This window comes from Erpetoichthys calabaricus, chromosome 3 (assembly GCF_900747795.2).
Source record: "Erpetoichthys calabaricus chromosome 3, fErpCal1.3, whole genome shotgun sequence".
In the NCBI taxonomy this organism is placed as follows: Eukaryota; Metazoa; Chordata; class Cladistia; order Polypteriformes; family Polypteridae; genus Erpetoichthys; species Erpetoichthys calabaricus.
The window spans coordinates 49,357,810-49,384,263 of record NC_041396.2 but is presented as its reverse complement, the minus strand read 5'-3'; the positions used below and the strand labels follow the sequence as shown (position 1 = coordinate 49,384,263).

General features: G+C 36.5%; 2 protein-coding genes across 3 annotated transcripts in view; one reads left to right on the top strand and one right to left on the bottom strand.

Annotated features, from left to right (window-relative positions):
* LOC114649283 (uncharacterized) overlaps positions 1-26,454 on the top strand; it is a 282,139-nt gene that overhangs the window by 33,958 nt on the left and 221,727 nt on the right. The window lies entirely within an intron of this gene.
* The window catches only part of gtf3c2 (general transcription factor IIIC, polypeptide 2, beta), a 158,995-nt gene continuing 147,007 nt past the window's right edge, over positions 14,467-26,454 (bottom strand). Inside the window, exons 18-19 of one of the 2 annotated variants that reach the window (XM_028796786.2) lie at positions 25,804-25,911; positions 14,467-16,447 (exon numbers count right to left, since the gene is read on the bottom strand). In XM_028796786.2, the coding sequence (XP_028652619.1) occupies positions 16,217-16,447; positions 25,804-25,911 (339 nt within the window). In that variant the 3' untranslated portion in view covers positions 14,467-16,216. Of the gene's footprint in view, positions 16,448-24,837; positions 25,653-25,803; positions 25,912-26,454 lie in introns of those variants that run through there. The other variant, XM_051925479.1, reaches the window with a different exon arrangement.

The window sequence follows — 26,454 nt, the reverse complement described above, 5'->3', positions numbered from 1 at the left end:
CAATGGAGATGACCTGTCTGGGGCTTCAGTTGATTATAGTGTCAATGCACCGTATCTGAAAGGGCAAACTTGTGGTGAGTCAATATGGAGGTCTACTCTACTCAAAGAAGAGAAAAAAAATTAGACTGTAACCCTATTTAACCCTTCACTCAAACTTAAAATACCTCTCGCTCCAAATACAACTGCACCTCCCACTATCCTTTCAAATAACATTTCACACGGAACTTATGACACACTGTTAATCACATTCTTGCCAACCTCTCTCCCTCTTTTGTAATTCTACTTAGAAAATAAAAACATACGAAGGCACCATTCAGTCTGTCAAGCTCATTTATCTCATCTAATACTTAAGGATATCAAGGAAGTTACTTGACAAATTGCCCGTCCTGAACCTACTCATATAATCCGTAATACCATCATACCTTAACCCTACAACTTCTCCCACTAGTCTGTTTTTAAATTTCAGCCATTCTTAAAGTAAATCTTACTATAGTGACTGTTATATTTACTTCTCTGACCTTTTCATTAGTTTATAAGTTCATTATTTTCATGTGTACACAGTACTGTTAAATTTTTACCTGCATGTGCTAATAAACAAGCAACATGTTTTCAAATTATGGCATAACGATTAGCAAGAACTATGTTATTTTGAAACTTCTGTCTTCTTTCCTTCTATGCTACTGGTAACACTGCCTGTAACATACGCTTTCTCTTTGCTAAAAATCACCTCTTTTGCAATCCCGTCAACATTTTCATTACCCAAAACTGTAACATGAGCAGGCAATCTTCAAAACTGAGCAATTTTACCATTGTACTAAATATTGATCTTTCTTTACAAATTCCACACTGATAACAATTTAACAATCCCTTGTGAAGAAATAACAACAAGATTACAGGTAAGAAGGGTTGGGGCACCATAGGTAGCTCCATTTATTAGCTGTTGCAAGGCTAGATGGAATGAACAGTTGTCAAAAGTACTGGTTTTAGCACACTCTTTGCTCTTAGTACAAGAATGACGACAACTTCTGGCACAATTCAGAGAGTGGAGAGAGAGGCAGGGCTAAGGCATTTCTTCCAGATTGATGTCTTCCAGGATACAAGTAAGGAAGGATGGTGGGTATATAGCTATATCACCTCTAAATCCTTCCCAGTTGTACCCTTAGCTTTCTTCTTTGCAAGAGGTACACCTGGCTTATGTACCTGAAACTTTTCCAAAAATATCAATAGAAATATCAATTTGGAATGGAATTCATAAAACCAGTAGGCCTACTGGAGTGAAAAATGCAATACTTGTATTACTACACTTATTACAAAAAACTGTACATTCCAATAGAGGGTGCACTGCAAATGTTTAAACTAAATATGCATTGTCTGTGTTAATTACTTTGATTTCAACCTGACTTAGATAGGTTGAACAGCTAGCTTCTAAAAAAATAACTAATATTACAAAGGCTTAATCATTTTATATGAAATAATATTCTCTCCTTGAGCTGTGCTCTTGGTATTGCTCAAATAAAATTGTATTACTCAGAAACTCCTCAATTTCTATCTCATTTGTTGAGGCGTTCTACAATAGTGATTGTAAAGATTACAAAAACATTGATGTTCTAAAGAATTTGGCAAAAGCATTCCCTAAACAGACAGTTATTTGCTATTCAGTAGTAACTGCTGTCCACAAAGGCCAGACCATTTTTAAAACTATTGATCTCATTCATGCTCTTCAACAATCTCCAGACTACTGTACATCCATACCTGTCTCTTACCCAGGTAAACTGCAAGAATCCCAATCTGTCCTCTTGACATTCTTCATTACCGTTCTTACTTAAGCTGTATTCTGTTGATAATCTAACAAACAGAAAGTCAGATTTATTTGTAATGCATCTCACTAATTATCCCTGTACATTCTCTAGTCCACCATGAACACATTTCTTTCTATTTCTCCTTGACTTGGTTCCTCAATCAAATTGCTGTGTGAATTGCTGTGTGAAGCATTACCACAGTAGACCCATTAAGACATACCTGTGTTAACAATTCAAAAAAATGTTACATTTCCCTTTATAATTTTCATTCTATTTGGTACATACCCCACATTTACAAAAAGTACTTTTTTAAAAACTAGAAATATCATAAAACAACATTTCCAAAATATAGAGTTACCAATCAAAAAAACAAAAGTTCACAAAAGGAGGGCAAGAAACAAGGATGAGAGGAGAAGAGTGCAAGGAAAACCAGTCAGTACTGAGTGAGAGAGCTGAGGTCATTCAGTCCGATGTAGCTGACCACTCATTGACTGAGGACCTGGACAACACAGGGAGTTCAGGAAGAAGAAAATAAAAAAATAAAGATTCCAGAATATGTATTAGAAACAGAGTCAATAGCCTTCCACCGGCACATAAACACCATCTTATCAGCAATTGGGCCCAATGAGAAGAGTCTATTTTGAAAACAGTAAGTGAGCGAGGTAAAAGATCCAGAAGCAAGAAAATAGGATTAAAGAGATGAAGATCTTAGATCCTTAGAAACAGAATTAGTGACAGAAGTCCAAAACAAACAGATGGGAGGACAGATTTATGCAGTACTGTGAAATTATCATTCCCAATACAATAATTTATAACATCCTATTTAATATTATTCTACTCTTCTAACAACTCCATTTAGTGATGATTTTTGCCATACTCAGGTTCAGATTAGACGCTATCCCCTTGCAAAATCCACCATCATCTTCAGTCCACATTTTTGATAAAGCATATTATTTCATGAATAATTGTAAACAAGAAAAAAAATCTTCATATATAAATTTACCCAAGTAATTCCTATCAAATGTTATAAAACATTTATAATATTAATTGCACTGCTCTTATTCCCACTGAAATACATTAATACACCACAGGAGTCAGTTCAACTTGAAACATAAAACTTTGTTCCACAAATCCAGCACAACCACCCCAAATTCCCAGTTCTCATTTGTAACTATCCACTTCATATCCATTGGTTTGAAATTATAAATGAGCACAAACCCAGGTTTCTTGTATACAAATAACACACCTGTAAAAATATGCTGCAGGTTCCATTTCATTCAAACTTTTATCACAATTCAGTGCTGTAAAATGTCTTTTTAATTCTTTTGGATATCCCCTTAGGACTTAAACTGGGCAACCTCCCTTGACCTCATGTCCCGGGTGTTCCCTCTTCCTCTTCATGGCTGTCTGAAGATCCTACAATGATACTGTCCATTCATTTGTCTATCTCTGTTACCAAGCCAAGATTCATCCATGCAGAGAACATGCCCAGTCCACTGGAAGACATGGCTGAGAAGTATGGCCTAAATGCTGGTTGATGAGCAGCACTCTAGAATTTTAGTGTGTGGAACCCTGTCCTCCTAAGTGATACCCAGGATCTTCTGGAGGCAGCTGATGTGGAATGCCAACAAGGACCATCACTCTCATTCCATCATGTAAGAGACAAAGCATAGTGAGGAATTTTGGGTGAGATCCAAACTTACAGAGTACTTCTCAAAGCATCTCATGGTTGACGGTGTGAAACGCTTTCTGTGTGTGGATGAAGGTAAACCTGATGTCTCACTGGTGTTCTCGAGCCTCCTCTAGGAGTTGGCAAATGACAAAAATCATGTCAAACATACAGGTACTGCTTTTGGGATGAAAGTCAGCTTGCAACTCCAGAGGTATTCTGTCTGCAATGTGACAGAGTAGCCGGAGAAGCATAACATGGACAATTACTTTCCCAGCAACAAATGTGAAAAACCACAGCTACTCTGTCACAGTGTTTTGGGGGGGCCAAGGGAGGTGAGAAAGAGAGCAAGCTATTTCTAATCTATTCTTTTTACCCCCCAAGTGCCAACACAATAACAGGCTTCATAGCAATAACATCTGGCAAAACTGGAAATTAAGGTTAAAACTATCTTTATGTAATAATGCACAATCTTAATTTAAGACCTCAAAATATCAACAAAAGCTCAGAAGCAATGTCTCTATGACCAAGCAGTAAACTTTAAGAGCTGGAATGTCAAAGGTCTCAACTACAAATTAAGGAGAACGAAAATATTGTCTCACCTAACAGGTCTAAATGCCAAAATAGTGTTTTTACAGGACACCCACTTATTAAGCAAGGATCAGTTTCAGTTGCAAAGAGATTGGACTGACCAAATATTCCACTCCAGCTATAGAAAGAAAACTAGAGGTGTGGGAATCTTAATACACAGAACAATTTCATTGGTAGTATCAGATGTGGTATCTGATTCTGAAGGGCGATATGTTATTGTTATGGGTAATTTATTTAATTGTAAAGTGATTTTGATAAACATATACGCACCCAATGCAGATGATAAGAGACTTCACCCAAAAAGTATTTGCATCCATTCCTAACATGAACACCCATAAAATATTATGGCCGGAAACTTTAACTGTGTTTTAAATCCAGACCTGGATAGGGCTTCAGCAACAAGGGCAATAACATCTAACAATGCAAATACAATACACAGTTTGTAATTGATCATAACTTATCAGACCCTTAGAAATTTCTAAATCCAAACTCAACAGTATATTCCTTCTCACCAGTACATCATTGTTACTCAAGAATTATTTCTTTATAGATAACAATTTTCTGCCCACAATCAAATCTTGCAAGTACGACGCTATTGTTATCTCTGACCACTCCCCTGTGATCATGGAGCTCAAATTATTATGCTCCACATACACAGCTGGTGTCTAAACCCCCTGTTAGTAGCTCACGAGAACTTCACAGAATTTATATCCAAGTAAACTGTTTATTTTCTAGAGACAAATACATCTTCAGAGGTCTCAGCAGGAATACTCTGGGAAACTCTGAAGGCATTTTTAAGAGGGCAGATTATTGGGTATCTCTCCCATAAAAATATACCAGAAACCAAGAAGGCATCAGAATTAATCAGTGAAATTACCAGAATCGATCAAGAGCACGCCAGGTTTCCTAATGAGGCACTTTGCAGGAAAGAACATGCTTTGCAATCAAAACTCAACCTCCTGAGAACAAAAGAAATGGAACAACTTATTTTTAAATCATGACATCAGTAGTATACACACAGAGAGAAGGCTAAGCTTAACTCAACAAATCCACAAGTAGAAAGTTCGCAATGTAATACCATTAATTATCAGCACAACTGGAGACAGAATCATTGACCATAGAAATATAATGCACACATTTAGACTACTATAAGTCCTTATATTCTACTCAGTTTATAGAAGACAAAACAAAATCTAATGTGTTTTTCGATGTATTACAGATACCACAACTAGATACTCTCAATGTAGAGGAAAACCTCTGATGCTCTCGGATAACTAAATGCTATACACTCACTTCAGAGTGGGAAAGCAGCAGGCCCTGATGGCTACCCTGCTGAATAAAATAAAATATTCAGTTAAGTTAGCTTCCCTTTTATTAGCACCATTTATAGATGCCAGAGACAATAAAATTTTACCTCAAACTTTAAGCCAAGCATTAACTGCCATCTTTCCTAAGAAAAATAAGGAATTATTACAATGTGCATCATACAGACCAATCTCACTTCTGAATAATGATGTTAAGATATTCGCCAAAGTCCTAGCTAGGAGGACTGAGAAAGTGCTTCCTTCGGTAATATCACAGGACCAAACCGGATTTATCAAAGGCAGACACTTAGCTTCTAATCTTCAATGTAATATAATGTAATACAATGTAATATATTCACCCATAAAGTCTAACACCCCAGAGATCTTATTATCTCTGCATGCAGAAAAAGCTTTCGATATGGTTGAATGGGACTACCTATTTACTACATTGTACAAATTTGGGCTTGGCCCGAACATATGTACATGGATCAAACTACTGTATACCAACATTATTTCAGACTACTTCAAACTAGAATGCTGTACTAGGCAAGGATGCCACTTGTCGACACTATTCGCAATCCCCATTGGGTGTTTACTTTCGAAATGCTTCTGAGATAAAGTGGATTATCAGAGAAGGACTCGGAACAGAAAATTTCACTATATGCAGATGATATGGTACTGTAAATATCAGATCCACAAAATATTGTGCCTGCAGTCCTAATAGCACTAGCAGAATTTCAAATGATATCTGGACTAAAAACTAATTTGAATAAAAGTGTACTTTTCCCAGTGAACTCCCTTGCACACAATATTAGATTGGACACCTTCCCTTTTATCATCGCAGATCAGTTTAAATACCTAGGAGTAAACATCACAAGTAAACATAAAGCTCTTTTTCAACATAATTTTGGTGTCTGCATGGAAAAAACTTAAACAAGACATGCATAGATGGTCTACCCTCCATCTCACTTTGCTGGAAGAATTAACACTATCAAGATGAATATCCTTCCTAAGCTTCTTTTTCTATTTCAAAGCATCCCCATATACTGTACATTAACAAATCATGTTTTAAGAAATTGGACTTATAACATCATGTATTTGGAATTTAAAACCTCCATGCATCCAAAGTGCATCCCTACAATAACCTAAAGCTGAAGGTGGCATGGCTCTACCTTTCAATTTTATTATTGGGCAGCAAATATACAAACTATAAAAACCTGGACATTGACACAAACAGATGAACACAAACAGACAGGAATAAAATCATGCAGTACTTCTTTATACTCCTTGATTTGTGCCCCAATAAATATGAGTTATCATCAATATACTAACAATACAATTGTCCTTCATTCACTCATAATATGAAACCACTGTATGAAGCACTTCAAGATAGAGAACCTTTTATCTGTGACACCTCTACACAAGAACCACCTTTTTCAACTCTCTGAAACTTACACAGTTTTTAATGTTTGGAAAACATAAGGGATTAAATCATTTAGAGATTTGCAAATAGATTATGTCTTTACATCCTATGAACAATTATAAATTCAGATTCCCATCAACACAATATGTCACTAAAAATTTCTCCAAATCAGAAACTGTACTAAACAACATCTGCCCAATTTTCCTCACCTCCCACCTATTTCTATTCCAAAAGAAATACTGATCACTGATCCATTTTCCAACCCGCTGAATCCAAACACAGGGTCACGGGGGTCTGCTGGAGCCAATCCCAGAGCACAAGGCAGGAACCAATCCCGGGCAGGGTGCCAACCCACCGCAGGACACACACAAACACACCCACACACCAAACAAACACTAGGGCCAATTAAGAATCGCCAATCCACCTAACCTGCATGTCTTTGGACTGTGGGAGGAAACTGGAGCGCCCAGAGGAAACCCACGCAGACACGGGGAGAACATGCAAACTCCACGCAGGGAGGACCCGGGAAGCGAACCCAGGTCCCCAGGTCTCCCAACTGCGAGGCAGCAGCGCTACCCACTGTGCCACCGTGCCGCCCATAATATGTATAATTTAAAAAAAAATTTTTTTTAGAGTTTCTTCCTTTCAAAGATCCCAGAGTACAGTAGGAAAAGGATCTCTCACTCAACATTTTAGAAAATGAGTGGAAGGCAGCCATGCACAAAATTCATTCTAGCTCCATATGCGCAAAGCATACAATTAATCAACTTAAAATCTTTCATCAAGCACATCTATTTTGTTCAAAATTTGGCCATATGTTTCGGGCATGCACCAAATTACAAATATTTTGGAGAAAAATGTTTAAATGCCTATCAGATAGCCTTGGTGTCACAATCACTCCTAATCCATTAACAGCTGTGTTTGGTGTACTCCCAGATGGGCTTGAAGTGGAGAAGGACAAACTGTAATTGCCTTTACTTTACTATTGGCACATAGACTTGCTCAACTGGAAGAATCCTAGTCCACCTCTTTTATGTTAGTGGGCAACTGATGTTAAATAGTATTATTTGAAATTGGAAAAGAAATCAAATTCTCACTTAGTGGATCATTTCAAAACTTTTTTTAAAACCTGCCAGGATCTAATCAATAATATTTTAGAATAAGCTTTTATATTGGGGAATACGATTCTGTTCCCTCTTTTCTACTCTTAAAAGTTATATTCTGGCTGTTGGCCTTGCCCTTTTTCTCTTGAGTGAGGGTTGAACTGAATTTAGTTTTGTTAAGTTTTACTTGTTTGTAATGGAATGTTACTTGATTTTAATAAATTCAATAAAAATAATAAAATAAAAATAAAAAAAGTAAATACCATGGCCACTGCCACAGTCCAATCAATCCCCCTTCTTCTGGCATCAATGGACTTACGTTTCTATGAGTCGGGAATTTTGCCAAGTTTCCAACTCAGGGAGAAGAAATCTTGTCAAGTTGACAAATTTTGAAGTCCCCCATATTTATATATTTTGGCAAATAAAGTGTCTTTACCAGAGCATTCTTGTTCTTCAGGGCTTGGATGGCAGTTTGGACTTCATGGAGAGCTGGATGCTCATCTAGTTCAGGGACCAGGGGGAGTATGGAGATCTTTTCAAGGACTGAAGGATTTGCTGGGCTCATTTTGTTCAATAGTTCCTGAAAATGCTATGCCCAAATATCCAAGATCTGTTTCTTGGCTTTGAGGAGTAGTGCACCATCTGCAGTCCATACTGGAGCTACGTTATATTGAAAAGGACCATAAATTCCTTCGATGGCATTGTAAAACTCGTATGTCTTGTTTTCATAGCATTGGATCTAAGTAACCTTGTTGATCCACCAATCACTCTGATTTCACACAGCCTGCACTGTGCAATTGATCTGTTTTTTCCCCCACTTCTTCAGGAGGCAAACTGATATTGCACAAACACACACACTTATACATAAACTGTATAAATATATATTTTGTAGCTAGAGATCCACAAGGGGACAAAATGAATTACATATCTTAAAATAGTTTTTTTTTCCTAAGCTTTTGACAGCCTGCCAGGTGTCATCATCAGAGGAAAATGATTAGACATACAGGAATCAAAGGCAATATATAGCAGGTGTGGGTGGAGGAAGAGGTTGTAAGGTGGGGGGGAAGGGGGCTTGGCAGGGGTGTGGATTAGTAACGTGGTGTTCAGAAGGTGTTGGTCATGAAGTCTTTTTTATTATTTGGATGTTCTTCTTTTTAGGCCTGCATATGCTGGGTTCAAGTCCAAGTGTCTGCCAAAGGCATTTTTAATAGAAAGCCACAATTCAGTCAGCTCTCTTGCACTCAATATTGGCCCTGAGTCTTTTAGCTGTCTGTCCCACATATACCACACATTAGCCAAGTGAAAATAAAATCCCCCAAAAATGATGCAAGTTTAAATCATATTACAACAATATCGCCTTGTTTGGATAAGTGAATACCCCCCTTTATAAATGTATGTTTAAATGTGCTTAGTTATAACCTGACACCTTACAGGCCACACACTTTACATTTGTTCATAACTCTGAAATGCTTTAATGACACAACTTTTTTTTTATCAAAGCAAAAGCTTACACTTTTGATACAGCCAAGGCTATCACACACCTGCATATCACAACGAAGTGTGATAAAGATAAGGTATAACAAAACAGAATAAAACATGTTCAGAATATGATAGAAAGAAAATGACTGACGGCTTTAGTAACTCTTACTATTTCTTAATGGTAGGTAGACCTTCACACAAGTCCATGTCATGATGAAACCACAATAAACCAGAAATACAAAGTAGTAGACTTCATGATTCCTACCCAGCTGGGAGTTACAGCAATTATTGAATCCAAATCAAACACACCTGAACAACAAATTTTTAACTCACAAGACACTAGCATTTCAGCCAGCAGGTGACAAAAAGTCAACATGTCAAAACATTACTTGTTTTCTTATCTTAACCCCGATACAAATAATACCTGGGAAAAGCTGGTTACTTTGGCTAGTCTATTTAATTAAAACTGAAAAAAACTCAGATTTTATTGGTCTTCTTGGGCTTTAGGGCAACAAAAATGGGAATATTTTGAAAGGGGACAGTGACTTTCTGTATTGAAAGAATTTTATCCACAGATTCCTTATGCTAGTGGAACACAATTTACAGGTATCCTTAATCACTTAATGTAAATGAATGCTAAGTTGCTTAAATTTTGTCAGTGAAAATTTTACAACATTTGCTTCTGTAGAACTTACATTTACCTGACATGTTTATCCAAGGAAACCTACTACATGTATGATACAATTAGTTACATTTCTTTTGGGTTTCCAAGTGGAGTACAGGCAGGTCTAGTGACTTGCTCAGGGTCACACAATGGCAGTAACAGGATTTGAACCTCAGGGTTTGAAGTCCAAAGCCTTAACCACAACACCACACTGCCTGCAAATATAAATGTAAACGTAGAACTTGAAAACTGAGTTATCTATCAATATTTTTTAAACTGAACTTTAACAACCTGATCACAAACTCTGTATATGGAGAGGCTCTGCATAACGGTAAGAAGCCATGGCAACACTCGTAAGCATTAAGCCAAATAATGCAGTTTCATGAGCGAAAAAAATGACAATGTTTGATATTTTTGTTTTGAGTTTTTCCGTCAGCCTGTAACATTTTCATATACATTTTTTTTGTGTGAAAAGCCATTCTAAATGTGTAAAAGAATCAAGTAATGCTGTCTACTCAAGGATATAATCACTATGAATTAATTAATTAATTAAATCTGGTACAATAACCACTCAAGAGCTCAACAGCAAAAATAATCTTTAAAACTTAGTGTTTATGAAAGCTAGTGATGAAAACTACTGTTTTATCATACTGTACTGTATAGTCTGGCCCTGACATCATTTTTGGTTGTAGTACTGTAATGAACATCTCCATGGATGGAGTGATGCTCAGACAATTTAAAAGTCATCCACTTTGCTCTACACCTCATCTTCATTTCCACTTTCAGCTTTGCATGAGCTGTTTGTGATCAAAATTTAACTGCATGCTTAGGATCAAATGTTGCATCTGTCAGCTTGCACATATCAATATGCATCAAAAAAGACAAGAGGCTTCTGTAACTGTTTTGGATAATACTGGGTTGTGGAAATCACTACTCACAAGCAACTGCTTAAAGGCATCATAACACACGACAATAAGGAAGACCCCAAAAACATCCATTCATTGTAATTTTAGGGCAATTGTGTTACACACATTACTATCAACCACATTTGAGTGCAAAGAGATTAGCTTGATCTTCCGTTTGTCTCAAAATATGTAGAGGAAGTCCATCAACTAAAGCCCACACTGAATGGAGTAGAATATAAATTACTTTGGCCAAAAATATCAAATGAATATATTGCTTTTTTCAGAAGCTTTGACAAGATAATTTCCTTTTAAGATCTGTTGCTTCAAGCACATAAAACCATTAAGTGCAACATGTTGCTGAAGACTACTTCCTTGTTAATCTTGGTGCAGTCAGTAACACAAATATCAACCCAGACGTTGCAGTGATGGAAAAGGGCAAATGTATTCCATCAGTGATGGATTGACTATTGTTGGACACTAAAAGGAGAAGCATCAGATAGTGAGTACAAACTAAAATTAGCAGCAAAACACTTTTTGCTCAACTGAACTTATGCAGCTTGTCAGCATCATAACATGATACAAGCTAAATTAAATCAAAGATAATTTCAAGTTTCTCCAAATTCCTATGTGATAGTATTGTAATTATACAGTGCCCTGCACTATTATTGGCAGCTCTTATAAAAATTAGTAAGAAGGGTTAGAAAAAAAATCACTGTTTGCTGAAGAACCGTCATCTTGAACTGAAAAAATGAGAAACATCGACTTTTAATTGAAACAAGTTCATTCAAAGAAAAACAAAGCCCTCATCAAGAAATAAATATTTTTAATAAAAAACACATGTACCACAATTGTTGGCACCATTGGAAATTAATGTGAAACAATGTAACTGAAGCATGTTTCCCATATAAATTGGACATTGTTAAGCTGATTGAAGTGTATAGGAACTTTTTAGCTGAAATCAATGACTTTCTGATTAACTGGGATACAAATGTGCGGAGACACAGAACCAAATTTCCTTAGCCAACCATTATTATGGCAAAGAAACGAGAACACTCAATCCAAATGAGGAAGACGTGTGTTGCCCTTCATAACTCAGGGAATGGTTACTAAAAAAAAATAGCTACTCGCCTGAAAATGCCCACTTCTACAGTTAAAGTAATAATAAAACTGGAACTGTGACAAACTTACCTGGAAAAAAAACAAGTTTATTTTAACCCCACAAACAGTGAGAAGGATGGTAAGAGAGGCAAAAATATCTCCAAGGATCACTGTTGGGGAATTGCAAGAAAAAGTAAAATCCTGGGGTTATGAAGTCTCCAGAACCACCATCAGATGGTATCTCCATGTCAACAGATTATTTGGAAGGTATGCCAGAAAGAAGCCTTTCTGACAGTTATCCACAAACATAAGCACCTGGGAGTTTGTAAAACGTTATTACAAATTTTACTGGAACCGTGTTCTATGGTCTGATGAAACAAAAATAGAAACTTTTTGTCAATAAACACACAAAGTGGGTTTGGCGTAAAAAGAAGGATGGCTATAATGAAAAGAACCTTGTTCCAACTGTGAAGTATGGTGGAGGTTCTGTGATGTTGTGGGGCTGTTTTTCCTCTAAATGGTCTCAGATGCCATCCTCTGTATTCTCCAACCTTATAAAAGGTTATAAGAGAAGATTCCTTGCTGTAATACTGGCAATGGGAGGTTGTATAAAGTATTAAAATGCAGGGGTGCCAACAATTGTGGCACATATTTATTTCTTGATGAGGGCTTTGCTTTTCTTTGAATGAACTTGTTTCAATTAGAAGTCAGATGTTTCTCATTTTTTCAGTGCAAGATGACGGTTCTACGGTGAACAGTGATTTTTTACTAACCCTTCTTACTAATTTTTACAAGGGGTGCCAATAATAGTGGAGGTCACTGTATTTCTGTTTGGCTTGAAGCTGGCTTTCATAATTGAAGCAAAACTTTTCTAAAAATGTGTTGTCCAGTGCAATTTATCACCACTGTAATGTTCATTATAAGCTATCTATGCTTTCAAATCCATTATGGTAGCGGTTCTCAACCACGGGGCTATGGCCTCATAAACCACCAGGGAGGCCGCAAAATGATTCAAAACTAATTATACAATTGCAGCAAAATACTCAAATCACTAAAAACCAAGCTACATCAGGGCTGCCAAGTGTTTCTTTTTAAAGTGAACCACTTCATCAATATCCATTATGTGCTACATAGGGTGCACAATGACTGTTAGTTTCCTCAAAGACCGCCTATAGCTTTCATTTCATAGATTGCATCCATGTAGAGCATAATCAAGACAAAAAACATTTATACTGGCCATTAAAATGTGTCTCCGGTGTCTGCTCATTTAATCAATTTACAGCACAGTGCACCGGAGTTACTTAGCCTGTAGGTAAAATGGGTACAGGCTGCTCGCAGTGATCCAATAAGAATATGTGAAAAGAATGTGACATGCCACAACTGCCATAAATAAATTCAGTGTTTTAGCATGGTATCAAAAGATATGACAGTGTCATGAAGGATATGGTAGGTCATCTTTATACATGGCACTGAAGCCTCTCCGCTCTAATTTTTAAAGCTGCACAGGAGTCATCACTGGCCATCAGCTTTTCCAAGGCTTACCTCACTGCAGCCACCAACCCTCATGATTCTTTTGTGTTTAAAACCTCACTATTTACTGATTAAAATGATCCCGTGCTGAATCCAGAAGATAATAAAATAGTTTCTGTAATTAAGTTATAAAAAAAGTCTGCTGTGGTTAATTCTTCAATTTAAAATGTATTTTTTATTTTTAGAAATAAGTAATTATTTTCATCATTATTTAAAAAGTAATACATAAGCCAAATGAGCAGCCTTTTAAATCAAAAATATCCTCACTAACAATATCTATATTTGGATAATTATTGGTTATTATCTATCTCTAAAAAATGGCAACTCATTTTAGGTTACAATTAGGAAATTTAGGTACCAGTTATAATTACTTTTAATACAAACACACAGGCTGATTGTGAAATGGCTTCTTAATTTTGTATGATGATTTAAAAAAATACAGGCAGTGTAATAGCACAAGCAGCAAATATGATTTTTGTTAATAAATGTAAGTTCAAAAACAAGCACCTCCGTCAAGACTTCAGCAAAAGTAAAAGGTACTAAATGTCATGGCCTGTGTAGGAAACCCTCACATATTCTTGTAATTCACTGGGTGACCTTGATGGAACAAAGGTTGAGAAGCACTGCATTATAGTAAAAACTACAAGGTCAGACTGCAGATTTGTTTTGGCGTACATACACCCTTGCATTTTCTTAACATCCTTTTCCCAATATAGATTCGCAGACCAGCCAGGAGCCATAACAGAAGTATCAGGAGCAAGGCACAAACCAAATGTGATAGACACACTAGTTCACTGCAGCAGGCAAACACACAGGTACATGCCCCCTACCTCACACACATAAGCACACACCCACACACACAGTTCTCTGCGTACCAAATCATGAAACCATATGCATATTGCAAAATAACAATTTATAATAAGCAATAAAAATGTACTGTATTATAGTTAAAACTGAAACAATTACAAAATGAATACACCCATAATTTTACAAAAGGTAATACAGTTTTGTATATAAAAGAACCCTTTCTCAATGTGAGAAAGGCAAAGAGTGAATGAAATTTCCAAGAAGCACAGAATACAGTTTCATTTAGGTGTAACATATAAATACATCTTCTTTCATTAAGATTAATCAAAATATCATTTAAATTATAATTGTTCTAACTAACTGATAAACACAGTTACATTCAATGGGAAGAAGAACAGCATTTATACAATTTTGAATAAGGAAAAAAGTTAAACACAGTGCAGAACTGTTTAAAATTTAAAAACAAACAGAAGAATATCAATAACAACAAAGAATAAAAATGTATTTCTAACAGTACAGTATACATTAAAAATTGTTCTAATCAGTTTACTTTAAATCTCGAAAGTGGGGTGGCTATGTACATGTAAAGAAACTAGTATTCTGTAAATAATTCACTTCTGCACCTGAGTTTGCTTAAAACACATGACAATACATTGCTTTATTATCTCATTAACTAGGAAGACATGATTTACACTTTCTAACAAAATAAGAAAACTACCAACTAATTATGTATAAATAAATAAAAGATCAATAAATAAAATACTGTTCAAGGAATACCATGTTATAAAAAGTGATATATAAGGCTTTGCAAAATATCCAAAGAGCCTGGAGTTTTTTGATGGGCTTACAACATATAATTACTTTTTGCCAAATTTTAAAAGTGCTGTGTTGCTTATTAGATACAATATAAACATCCTATTATTACAAAAAAGCACAGCACTGTTTATTTACATCATTGACAAAAATCAAAAGCATTGTATGTTTAATACCTTGCAAAGTAACATGCATACAGCAGTTTTATGGTGAAGGCCTCAGTGTAGTTAACATGCTTTGATATCCCAGTGATCAGGATTTTTTTTACTCAAATAAACCTTCATTAATTAATGGATATAAATGAAAATAATAATCAAAGATAGGGTGATTTTATGTATATGTTCAAGAAACATATTTTATACCTATTATTTCCAGCAACTCATTTTCCACATTAATTTAAAATGTATTACTAAAAGTGGCATACAACACATTATTTCAAAGGATAAAATAATCATTTTTGTTAAAATAATTACATAGATTTTTGAATCCTTTCAAATATATGCTCTGTATACTTGGCTAAATGAACAGAAAAAAGAAAAATAAATATTTCATGTGAAGACATGTTTGGTTAAACTGAAGAAAAATATTTCTTAAATCAAGACAAGACACCTATAAATTACTTCTGAGTAAAACACATATGAGTAAAAAATGGCCTAAGACATGGTTTATAGAAACTCTTATAAAAAATGAGATTTTAAACAACTAGTAGAAAAATTACAAAACTGACTAAACTGGGAAGTAGGATATCAAATTTTGAAGTTAACAGGATTACATAGGAATCATCCATCCATCCATCCATTTTCCAACCCGCTGAATCCGAACACAGGGTCATGTGGGTCTGCTGGAGCCAATCCCAGCCAACACAGGGCACAAGGCAGGAACCAATCCCGGGCAGGGTGCCAACCCACCGCAGACATAGGAATCAGTTCAAGGTTAAAAAAATCTTTGATGTTTATCTCCTTAATCAGTTTCTGGTAACCAGTTTATTTTGTTCTTGTTTCACTATTGTTTCGGTATGCTGTACTATACATTTATTGTACCTCTATAATGGTGTCTATACTATGTTTAACAGATTTTACTGGCATTTCACAAAATCCATTTCCTTCAGACTGATACATAGCACAAAACTGAGCATTGCTTTCCCGGATAAGTTTGTTCACAACAGAACTGTTCATTCCTAGAAGACAGTGTCCTCTTACAAGTCCAGCTTGCCCTGCAGAAAGAAGCCAGTTATGGGAATCAATGTTAGGACTGAAGCGTACCTGGTGAAAAATAAAAACAAATATTGGAAAAGTCAATTAAATTACTAGTTTTGATTCATCTGGCCAGATTTAAAGAAAAACCCTATTACAATACTGACAGTATGTTTGGAAAAATGCCATAATGACATATTGACAATGTTGAGCTTAACACTAGAATTACCAAAGCCTACGCAAAAACTCGTAATCCAGGCACATCTTAAATCCATTTGCACCTCTCCGTCAGTGTCTTTTGTGTTGTAAATGTGTCGACAAGGACAAGCAGCATGCTATCCCATCCCCCCACCAACGCAAGAAAGGGCAGAAAGTTCTCTCAGCTCAAGTTTGTTTACCTGCATGTGAGTTGCCTAATGTATTGCTGTATATCGCTGTACTTTGTATATAAAAGCCAGATCGTTATTTACCTTGATATATTTACTTATTGTCCTACAGCGTAAAGTCACAAGTAGACTGCAGAGCTTCCTGTGTTTGATCGACAACGGCATACTCACAAAGTACAGTGATGGCAAAAGTGCGACGGCAGCTTCCATCTGCAGCTATACACTCTTCAGTACGAGAGCGACTCTCCTTGCTAGTATTTAGAGCTGGATGGTGTATGTGGCCAAAAAAGAAGTCTGACTGCAATCTCATACAATTGCTCGCGTACTGAAGTGTCAGCATGCACTTTTCGTGGCATTACACATGTACTTTGTGAGCATGCCCGTGTTGATCAAACACTGAAGCTCTGCAGTCTACTTGTGACTTTATGTTGTAGAAAGATAAGTAAATAAATCAAGGTAAATAACATTCGATCTGGCATTTATATACTGTAAGTAAAATATAATTTTTTTTTATGTAAAGACCCTCACAAAATAATCACAAACAGGACTTTGCGTGATATGTTGGCGAGCTCTGTAATCACTGCTTTTTCTTTGTAGGACAGGTGTGGGGCAGACTGACTGGCAGGATGACACCCAACCTCTTGCTGCATCCAAACGGTGTCATCTTTCGCTTTTACACCTGGTGCAGCTACGTTGTTCTTATGTGCGAGTGGACGCTTCTTGCGGGGAGGGCTTCTGTTTTCTTTCTCCGATGTAGAACCCTCATCATCATCTGAGTTCACCTCTGTTATAGTGCATCTTTGTGAAAACAGCAGTGTCAGATGGGGGGGGGCGGTTGGGGGCGTGAATGTGATTGGGAGAATAAAACTGAATAAAAAAAAATGCTTACTTTTACAAGTACCATAAATTTACCCCGGCTGTTACAGACTCAAATCAAATGTATGTTTTTATTCTATAATAGTAAGAATAAGGGCAGCTCACTTCTCAAAACGGAGGCATCTGAGATTGAGCTGGCGACCTTTCGATTACCAGTCAGCAGTTCTTACCGCTGTGCTGTCAAAGTAGTCGTATTAGAGGAGTGTCAATGTCATACCCTAATACAAGTTCTTTTTCTGCAGTTATATTCCTGAATAAAAGCACACTTGTTTTGTTATACTTATACCTTTTGTGAAAGTGTTTATTTGATATTTGGACTTCAGGCTTCACACATTATACACTTCATGTTTACATTTTGTCAATTATTACTAAAACATGAAAAACGTTTCTGTTTTAACGATGTGTTTACATAGACTGTTGTAGACATGGAACACACGTGAAATGCATATACAGTAATCCCTCCTCCATCGCGGGGGTTGCGTTCCAGAGCCACCCGCGAAGTAGGAAAATCCGCGAAGTAGAAACCATACGTTTATATGGTTATTTTTAGAATGTCATGCTTGGGTCACAGATTTGCGCAGAAACACAGGAGGTTGTAGAGAGACAGGAACGTTATTCAAACACTGCAAACAAACATTTGTCTCTTTTTCAAAAGTTTAAACTGTGCTCCATGACAAGACAGAGATGACAGTTCTGTCTCACAATTAAAAGAATGCAAACATATCTTCCTTTTCAAAGGAGTGCAAAGCAAGCAGTCAAAAAAAAAATCAATACGGCTTTTAAGTATGCGAAGCACCGCCGGTACAAAGCTGTTGAAGGCGGCAGCTCACACCCCCTCTGTCAGGAGCAGGAAAGAGAGAGAGAGAGAGAGAGAGAGAGAGAGAGAGAGAGAGAGAGAGATAGCGAGAGACAGATAAAAAAAATCAATACGTGCCCTTTGAGCTTTTAAGTATGCGAAGCTCCGTGCAGCCTGTCCTTTAGGAAGCAGCTGCACACAGCCCCCCTGCTCACACCCCCCTACGTCAGCGCAAGAGAGAGAGAGAGAGAGAGAGAGAGAGAAAGTTAGCTGGATAGCTTTTCAGCCATCTGCCAATAGCGTCCCTTGTATGAAATCAACTGGGCAAACCAACTGAGGAAGCATGTACCAGAAATTAAAAGACCTATTGTCCGCAGAAACCCGCGAAGCAGCGAAAAATCCGCGATATATATTTAAATATGCTTACATATAAAATCCGCGATGGAGTGAAGCCGCGAAAGGCGAAGCGCGATATAGCGAGGGATCACTGCATTCCAAATAAAGATATATAATTTCCCCTATACAATCTAGGCAACTCACTTGCAGGTAAACAGACTTGAGCTGAGAGAACTTCTGCCTTTTCTGCATTGGTGGGGGGATGGGATAGCAGGCTGCTTGCGCTTATCAACAAATTTACAACACAAAACACACTGACAGAGAGGTGCGAACGGATTTAAGGTGGGCCGGGATTACAAGTTTTTTCGTAGGCTTTGGTACTTATAGTGTTAATTATGAAATCCACAAGGCAGGTAGAACCTAGAAAAAAAACATATTATTGTTTATCTTTGTACAGATTTTGTGATTTTGCTGTACTACTTTGCATTTTATTATTTGTGTAGAAATAACAGAGTATTTAATTTTAATGAAAACCAGTTACTTCCAGCTAATGTACATATTATGTTCAGTGATAACTATTTCATAGAAATTAAAAATGGTGAGGCAGATGATAAAACTTTCTGTATATAGGAACAAATATGGAGAATGCAGACACACATAACAGTAGGCAATAATTTTACAGCAAAACATTCTTCCTTTTTTGGTTTCAAAGCATCATTTCTGGTCACTGTTAAAATCTTCAGCATTTTTTAAATTTCTCCAACTTTAAATTATGGGACAATCATCTTTTTTAGTTGTGTAAATTCTCTTTAAATGTAGTCCAAAACTTTATGGGTACTAATTTGTGCTCAGCTTAGCCTGGCTAACATTTCTTGCAGAAACATTTCCAGAGCAGTTGCTGTCACAGCTATAATTATTCAATGTTTTCATAAACCTTTTCAAAAAAAAAAAAAGTAAAAAGAAAAAAAAACCAGCTGTAATAGACAGAAGTGTTTGAATCATTTAGATTTAAATACAAAGTCTTACTCACTAATTTGCTGATGGTACCCCAGAAGCAAATCTATACTAATAAAAGGCAAAGCCCTCACTCACTCACTCACCACTAATTCTCCAACTTCCCATGTAGGTGGAAGGCTGAAATTTGGCAGGCTCATTCCTTACAGCTTACTTACAAAAGTTAGGCAAGTTTCATTTCGAAATTCAAAGCGTAACGGTCATAACTGGAACCTCTTTTCTGTCCATATACAGTAATGGACTGCAGCTTGCTGGCCGTGGGAGGCGGGGTTGCATATCGCGTCATCACGCCTCACACGTAATCATGTGAACTGACTGTGAAGGAGAAAGAACGGCCTTATATGGCGTTCGTTTATAAAACAGCGGACAGGCTCTGTAAAGGCAGCTTCACAAAAAAACAGATCCTTAACAAATTGTTATTGGTATATTTTCCCTCAATTTAAAAAGGTTTTCTTTTTTTTTTTCTTAATTAAAATTTAAAAGCAATACTTCACCGCTGCAAAGCCCCTCTAGCGCTGACGTCCGAGGCTCGATTCCCGTAAGGGAGTGCTGTGAGTGTGTACGCCTGATGAGCCAAGAATTAGGGCGAAACACGTGTCGCGTACTCTTTGCATTATTTGACAGTAAACTATTTTCAACCATTCTATGATCTGCTTCTCACAATTGAAGGCACCGTGGCTGATGTTAGCTGACTTGCTGGCCAACCATAAGCGTTACCTGGTAGGTAACCACCCATACAATCAGATTGTGATTCAGACTACGAATGCTGTGAATGTAATTACCCCGATCTACATGCTAGAGAAAACCTCAATGAAGAAGAAACAGTGTGTAAGCATACATATTAACACATGTGCAATTAAACGTGTGCATTTACGGGGTGATTTCTCAGGCTTAAAACCTCGCCTTTTGTTAAAAAGGTAAATGCAAACTGTTTTCATTCTGAAGGGCACAAACCACGTTGGATTTCAGCCGTTAAACGCGCAAAAATGTCGGTACACCAGATAAATAAGCTCAACATATTATCAGTTGTATTGTATGCTTATAATACATATAGAAATGTGTTAATTGTTAAACAATAGTATGGGATGGTGTTTTTCGACTCGCGCCTTGATTTAAACGATTCCATGTCTTGGTGGGTTTGCGTAGCTTATTGTCAATATCTTTACACCTGTTTTTAAGACTTATTGACTGAAACGGGCTTTCACGAAAAAAGTTAGGGCTTTGCTACAGGATACACCCTCCACAAGTTAAGGAAGTAAAAATAAATATATATATTTCTGTTTTATTTAAACCTTTTAAGTTCGTATGCATAGCCCCATTTGGCTGTTTTAGTTTTTTTCTTTCTTTCTTCAGTAATATTTAATCTCCTTTAAGAAAAACAACATATGCATTTTACTTTTTTGTATTTCTTTAGTAATATTTTAGTGTAAAAGGACAACCAGTATTTAAACCTTTTATGTTACTTTATAAAGTTATTTTACACAATGTTGAACAATTAATAAGAAAGCTACATATTTTGGCAGCTGCTGCTTTAATTTTCAATGAAATGAAAAAAGCTCTCCAAGAGAAAACCTCAATGAAGAAGAAACAGTTTGTACTATCTAAAAAGGAGAAACCCTCATTTATAAAGGTTTGCTGCAGATGACTTAACTGAAAATAAATTAATAGTTCCTATGTGTATAATACATATTTATCTATTTGACTTATGCCTTTATTCCAGCAACTTGCAACATCTGAGGTACAATTTGTTACATTACTTTTGTTTTTTGCAGCACAGGCAGGTGAAGTGACTTCCTCAGGGTCACACAGTGGTGTCAGTACCAGGATTTGAACTGACAAGCTCCGGGTTTGCTGAAATATTACTGAAGAAAGAAAAAAAACGAAAACGGGCAAATGGGGCTATGCATACAAATGTCCATCCATCCATTATCCAACCCGCTATATCCTAAATACAGGAGCCAATCCCTGCCAACACAGGGCACAAGGCAGGAAACAAACCCTGGGCAAGGTGCCAGCCCACCGCAGGGCGCACACACCCGCACACACCCACACACCAGGGACAACTTAGAATCGCCAATGCACCTAACCTGCATGTCTGTGGATTGTGGGAAGAAACCGGAGTACCCGGAGGAAACCCAAACAGACACGGGGAGGACATTCAAACTCCACGCAGGGAAGCGAACCCGGGTCTCCTAACTGGCACCTTTCACTGCGCCACCATACCGCCCGCATACAAACTTAAAAGGTTTAAATAAAACAGAAATATATACCTTTATTTTTACTTCCTTAACTTGTGGAGGGTGTATCCTGTAGCAAAGCCCTAACTTTTTTCATGAAAGCCCCTTTCAGTCAATAAGCCTTAAAAACAGGTGTAAAGCTAAACTTGCAGCACCGCTCTTCAATTACACTTGCCTAACGCCTCTCCTAAGGGGAGATACTGTGGGATCTGGGCATTAGTCAAAGCACCAATCACAGGCCCGATTAGAAAGCGGGAAGCTGTGATTTGTCGTCTCCTTCCCATGTAACACGGGCTGTGATTGTTACAACGCACTATGTATGTATGTGTATATGTATATATGTATATGTGTGTGTGTATGTATGTATGTAAATGTATGTGTATATATATGTTGATATGTGTATATGTGTATATATATATATATATATATATATATATATATATATATATATATATATATATATATATATATATATACACACATATATATATGTATATGTAGATATGTGTATATGTAGATATGTATATATATGTTTACATAACCTCTTTAACACACTACTTCTCCGCTACGAAGCGCGGGTATTTTGCTAGTAATTGATAAATGGAAGTTCTCTATAATTTCTGCATGGCCAATCAGTCTAGTACATTGTAAGGAAAAATTTACTTCTCAGAAAAGGAGTGCACAGTATAACATAAAATACCATTCTCAAACTCCTATAATCAAATTCACACATGGCACAAAGCAGCATCTAGCCCAGGGGTGGGCAATGTTGGTCCTGGAGGGCAGCAGTGGCTAGAAGTTTTTGTTCCAACCCAATTGCTTAATTAGAAATCAATCCTTGCCAATCTCAGACCTTATATAATTTTACGGCTTGTAAATCTGCAATATGAGGTTGTAACATCAAAGATTATTTTTCTTTCTCAAGGATATCATTTTCAGTCTGTCACATTTTTTTCTCTCAAGAGTTTTAATAAACCAAATGGTGCATGAAGAATCCACACAGGTGTAAATGAAAACAAGTTAGATGGAGAACTGCTGGCTTCTTTGTCATTTACATCTCATTGCTAATATGGAGCCATTAAAAACAGTGATTGCAGCTGTTTAAGACTGAAAACAGTAATTAACGGTTGAGAACCTTAGCAAGCTAGACCACTAAAATAGAGTATCAAAGTGTCAATTGCACAATAAGTGCTTCATCAGCAATAATTAAGTTCTCATTAACACTAGAATTACCAGAGCCTACGAAAAAACTCGTAGATCCGGCCCACCTTAAATCGGTTCACACCTCTCCCTCAGCGTCTTTTTTTTCTTTCTTTTATTTATTTACTAATTTTACTGCAATCTTACATACAAATCAAACAATATTTTATAAATAATAGGATTGAAGAAAAAAACAAACAAAAAAACAAGTCGGCCCCCGCCCCAGTGTCTTTTGTCCTGTAAATGTGCCGATTAAGACAAGCAGCAAGCAGCCTGCTATTCCATCCCCCACCGCCGCAGACCATGCACAAACTTCTCCCAGCTCATGCCTTGATTGATTATCTGGGAGTGAAGTGCTGGAGTTTTACAGTGGTCATAATCGGCACATTTACAGGACAAAAGACGCTGAGGGAGAGGTGCGAACAGATTTAAGGTGGGCCGGATCTACGAGTTTTTTCATACGCTCTGGTAATTCTAGTGTTAAGAAACTGGGTTGGAAGAAAACATTGCCCACCCCTGATCAATCCCATAGATATGACATCATTCACTAACACACCCACCACCCACAGAAGCAACCTGTAATAACCAATTAATTTCACCAGCATAACTTTGGAATATTGGAGAAAAACTCAAACAGATACATGAAGAATATGTGAACTTCACACAAATTCTGGTAAGAGAATAAAACTAAGGGCCCTGGAACTGTAATGCAGCTGTCCTGCTGCCCATTTTATTATCTTCAGTAAAACAAGACTTAACTGGCAGCCAGCAGAAAGGAAACTTGTTTCAAAGCTCAAGCCATGCAGGCAGTATTTGATCAGTTAAATAACCAATTGAATCTTCTCATTAAAAATGTATATAAATATTATCATGATAGGTAGCAACAATGGCAAAACGTTTTAGGTTGGCAGAATATAAAAATAGTATTCAAAGCAGATGTATGCAAAATATTTCATGGGTGATTACATTAAATAGGCGTCGAAGATTGGAAGCCAAATGTCTACCTTTAATACATCCAGGTTGGTCTTGTGATATTACTTAAGGGAGTACTTTCTCAATCTTTCTAGCTAGGGCTTTGGAGAGTATCTTAACATCATTATTCCTAAGTGAGATTGGTCTGTATGATGCACATTGTAATAAGTCCTTATTTTTATTTTTTTTAACATTTTACTGATTTTATTAAAATCAAATAACATTACATACAAGCAAGTCAAGTTTAACAAAACTAGGTTCGAAACCAATCAACCCCCATCCATGAGAAAGAGAGCTAGGCCAACAGAGTAAAACTTTAAACTAGTAAAAATAAGTAAACAGATACATTAATATCTGAATAAAAATAAATAGAATACAAAAGAGGGGAGCCCCCTTATTTTTCTTAGGAAAAATGGCAATTAATACTTGTTGAAATGTTTGAGGTAGAATTTTTTGTCTCTGGCTTCTATAAATGTTGCTAATAAGAGGGGAGCCAACTTAACTGAAAATGTTTTATAAAATAGAGCAGGGAAGCCGTCAGGACCTGCTACTTTACCACTCTGAAGTGAGTTTATAGCGTCTAGTAATTCTGATAATGTCAGAGGTTTATCCGATTCCTCTGTACTTAAGAGTATCTAGTGTGGTATCCGTAATGTATCAAAAGGTACATTAGATTATGTGTTGTGTTCTTTAAACTGAGTAGAATATAAGGACTTATAGTAGTCTCTAAATGTGTGCATTATATTTTCATGGCCAATGATTCCATCTCTGTCTGTACTGGCGATTACTGATACCGATTCCTGATTTTGACACTCTCTCTTGATCTTTTTCTCTCTTTTCTTTTTCCTTTTCCTTATTATGTAGACTCTTTTTATACCAGGTGAGTACACATGCACCAAATGATCCGTGGAGCCTCTGAAAGGGATGGCTATTCTAACTGCAGTCATGCTCAAAGTGAGCAATAAGCCAATTCCCTCATTAAGTTCTTTACCTGCACACCAAACTCACAGGGTCTGGCCTGCTCCACTGTGTTTTAAAACCTTGCAAAGCCATAGAACACTATGCATGCTGAGGCCAACCCATGCAAATTGGAAGCCAAAGTATGTAGTGTGGCCATGGTACATCAGCACCGAAATCAAATAAAACCAAATAAATGAAATATATGCAAGCCCCTCTTTAAAACACAAGACATTAAATGAATACAAACTTTAAAAAATACAATAAAACAAGCAATAATTAAGTAATTCATTAAAATTACATTATTCTACAGGGTTGGGTACATGGGTTCCTAAAAATTATGATCAGCTGCCAATCAACTGTTTTCCCTTTTCTATTGCAAACGCCTTGTTTCATGAAATTTGTCTGTCACTGAGACATCAATGGCATGCTTGTACAATGTATTTAGGCAGAGTGGTATGTGTGTCTAAAAATATATGGAAAGAAATGCATGCAAATAGCTGGGAAAATAAAAAGAAATTTGTCAATGAGAGTGGTATAAGTTTATAAATATTTTCAATACAATTTAAAGTCATCTGTACAGGGTTAATGGATTTCTGATATCTTTAAATTGCACTAAATGAGTAGAAACCAAAGAAAAATGTCAATTACCTTATATATGGAATCAAGAGGCATTCTGTCTACAAAAATTGAACCTTTTGATTCTGTTGTGTACATACGTTTCATTGGTTCTCTTCTGTTGAAATTTTTGAAGGTCCTCTGTAAAAAAAATAAATTAATACAAAAACATAAGACTTTTTGGAACAATAACCTTAAGGAACTCACACATTTTCATGGTATTCTACTAAGATAACATAATACTATCCATTTCTTTCCACATTTCTAAACAGACATACATTAACAAACTTTGCAGGTAAAATAGAATAACAAATCAAGATACAATTTTTCAGAAAAGACGTGTACTCAAGTATGTTTTAAATGTTTAGTTCATATAGTGTTTGCACATCACATATTACTTTTAAAGGATTTCAAAATTCAGTTAGAATTAGTTTATTAAATTCCAACTGTATGGGACTGTTTATCATCACACACCACCTTGGATTTGTGTATTAGGACTGTACTATCATATGTTATTTGCTTCTTCATGGGTACTGTTTAACATCATACCCTGGGTTTATTCTTCGGGCCTGTTCAAGATTATATTCTAGGTTTATAGTATTTGGACCGTATTGCCATTAAATATCTCTACTGTATTCCTTCTATACCATTGCTTGGGGGCTTGTTTTGTTCTACACGTGCTCC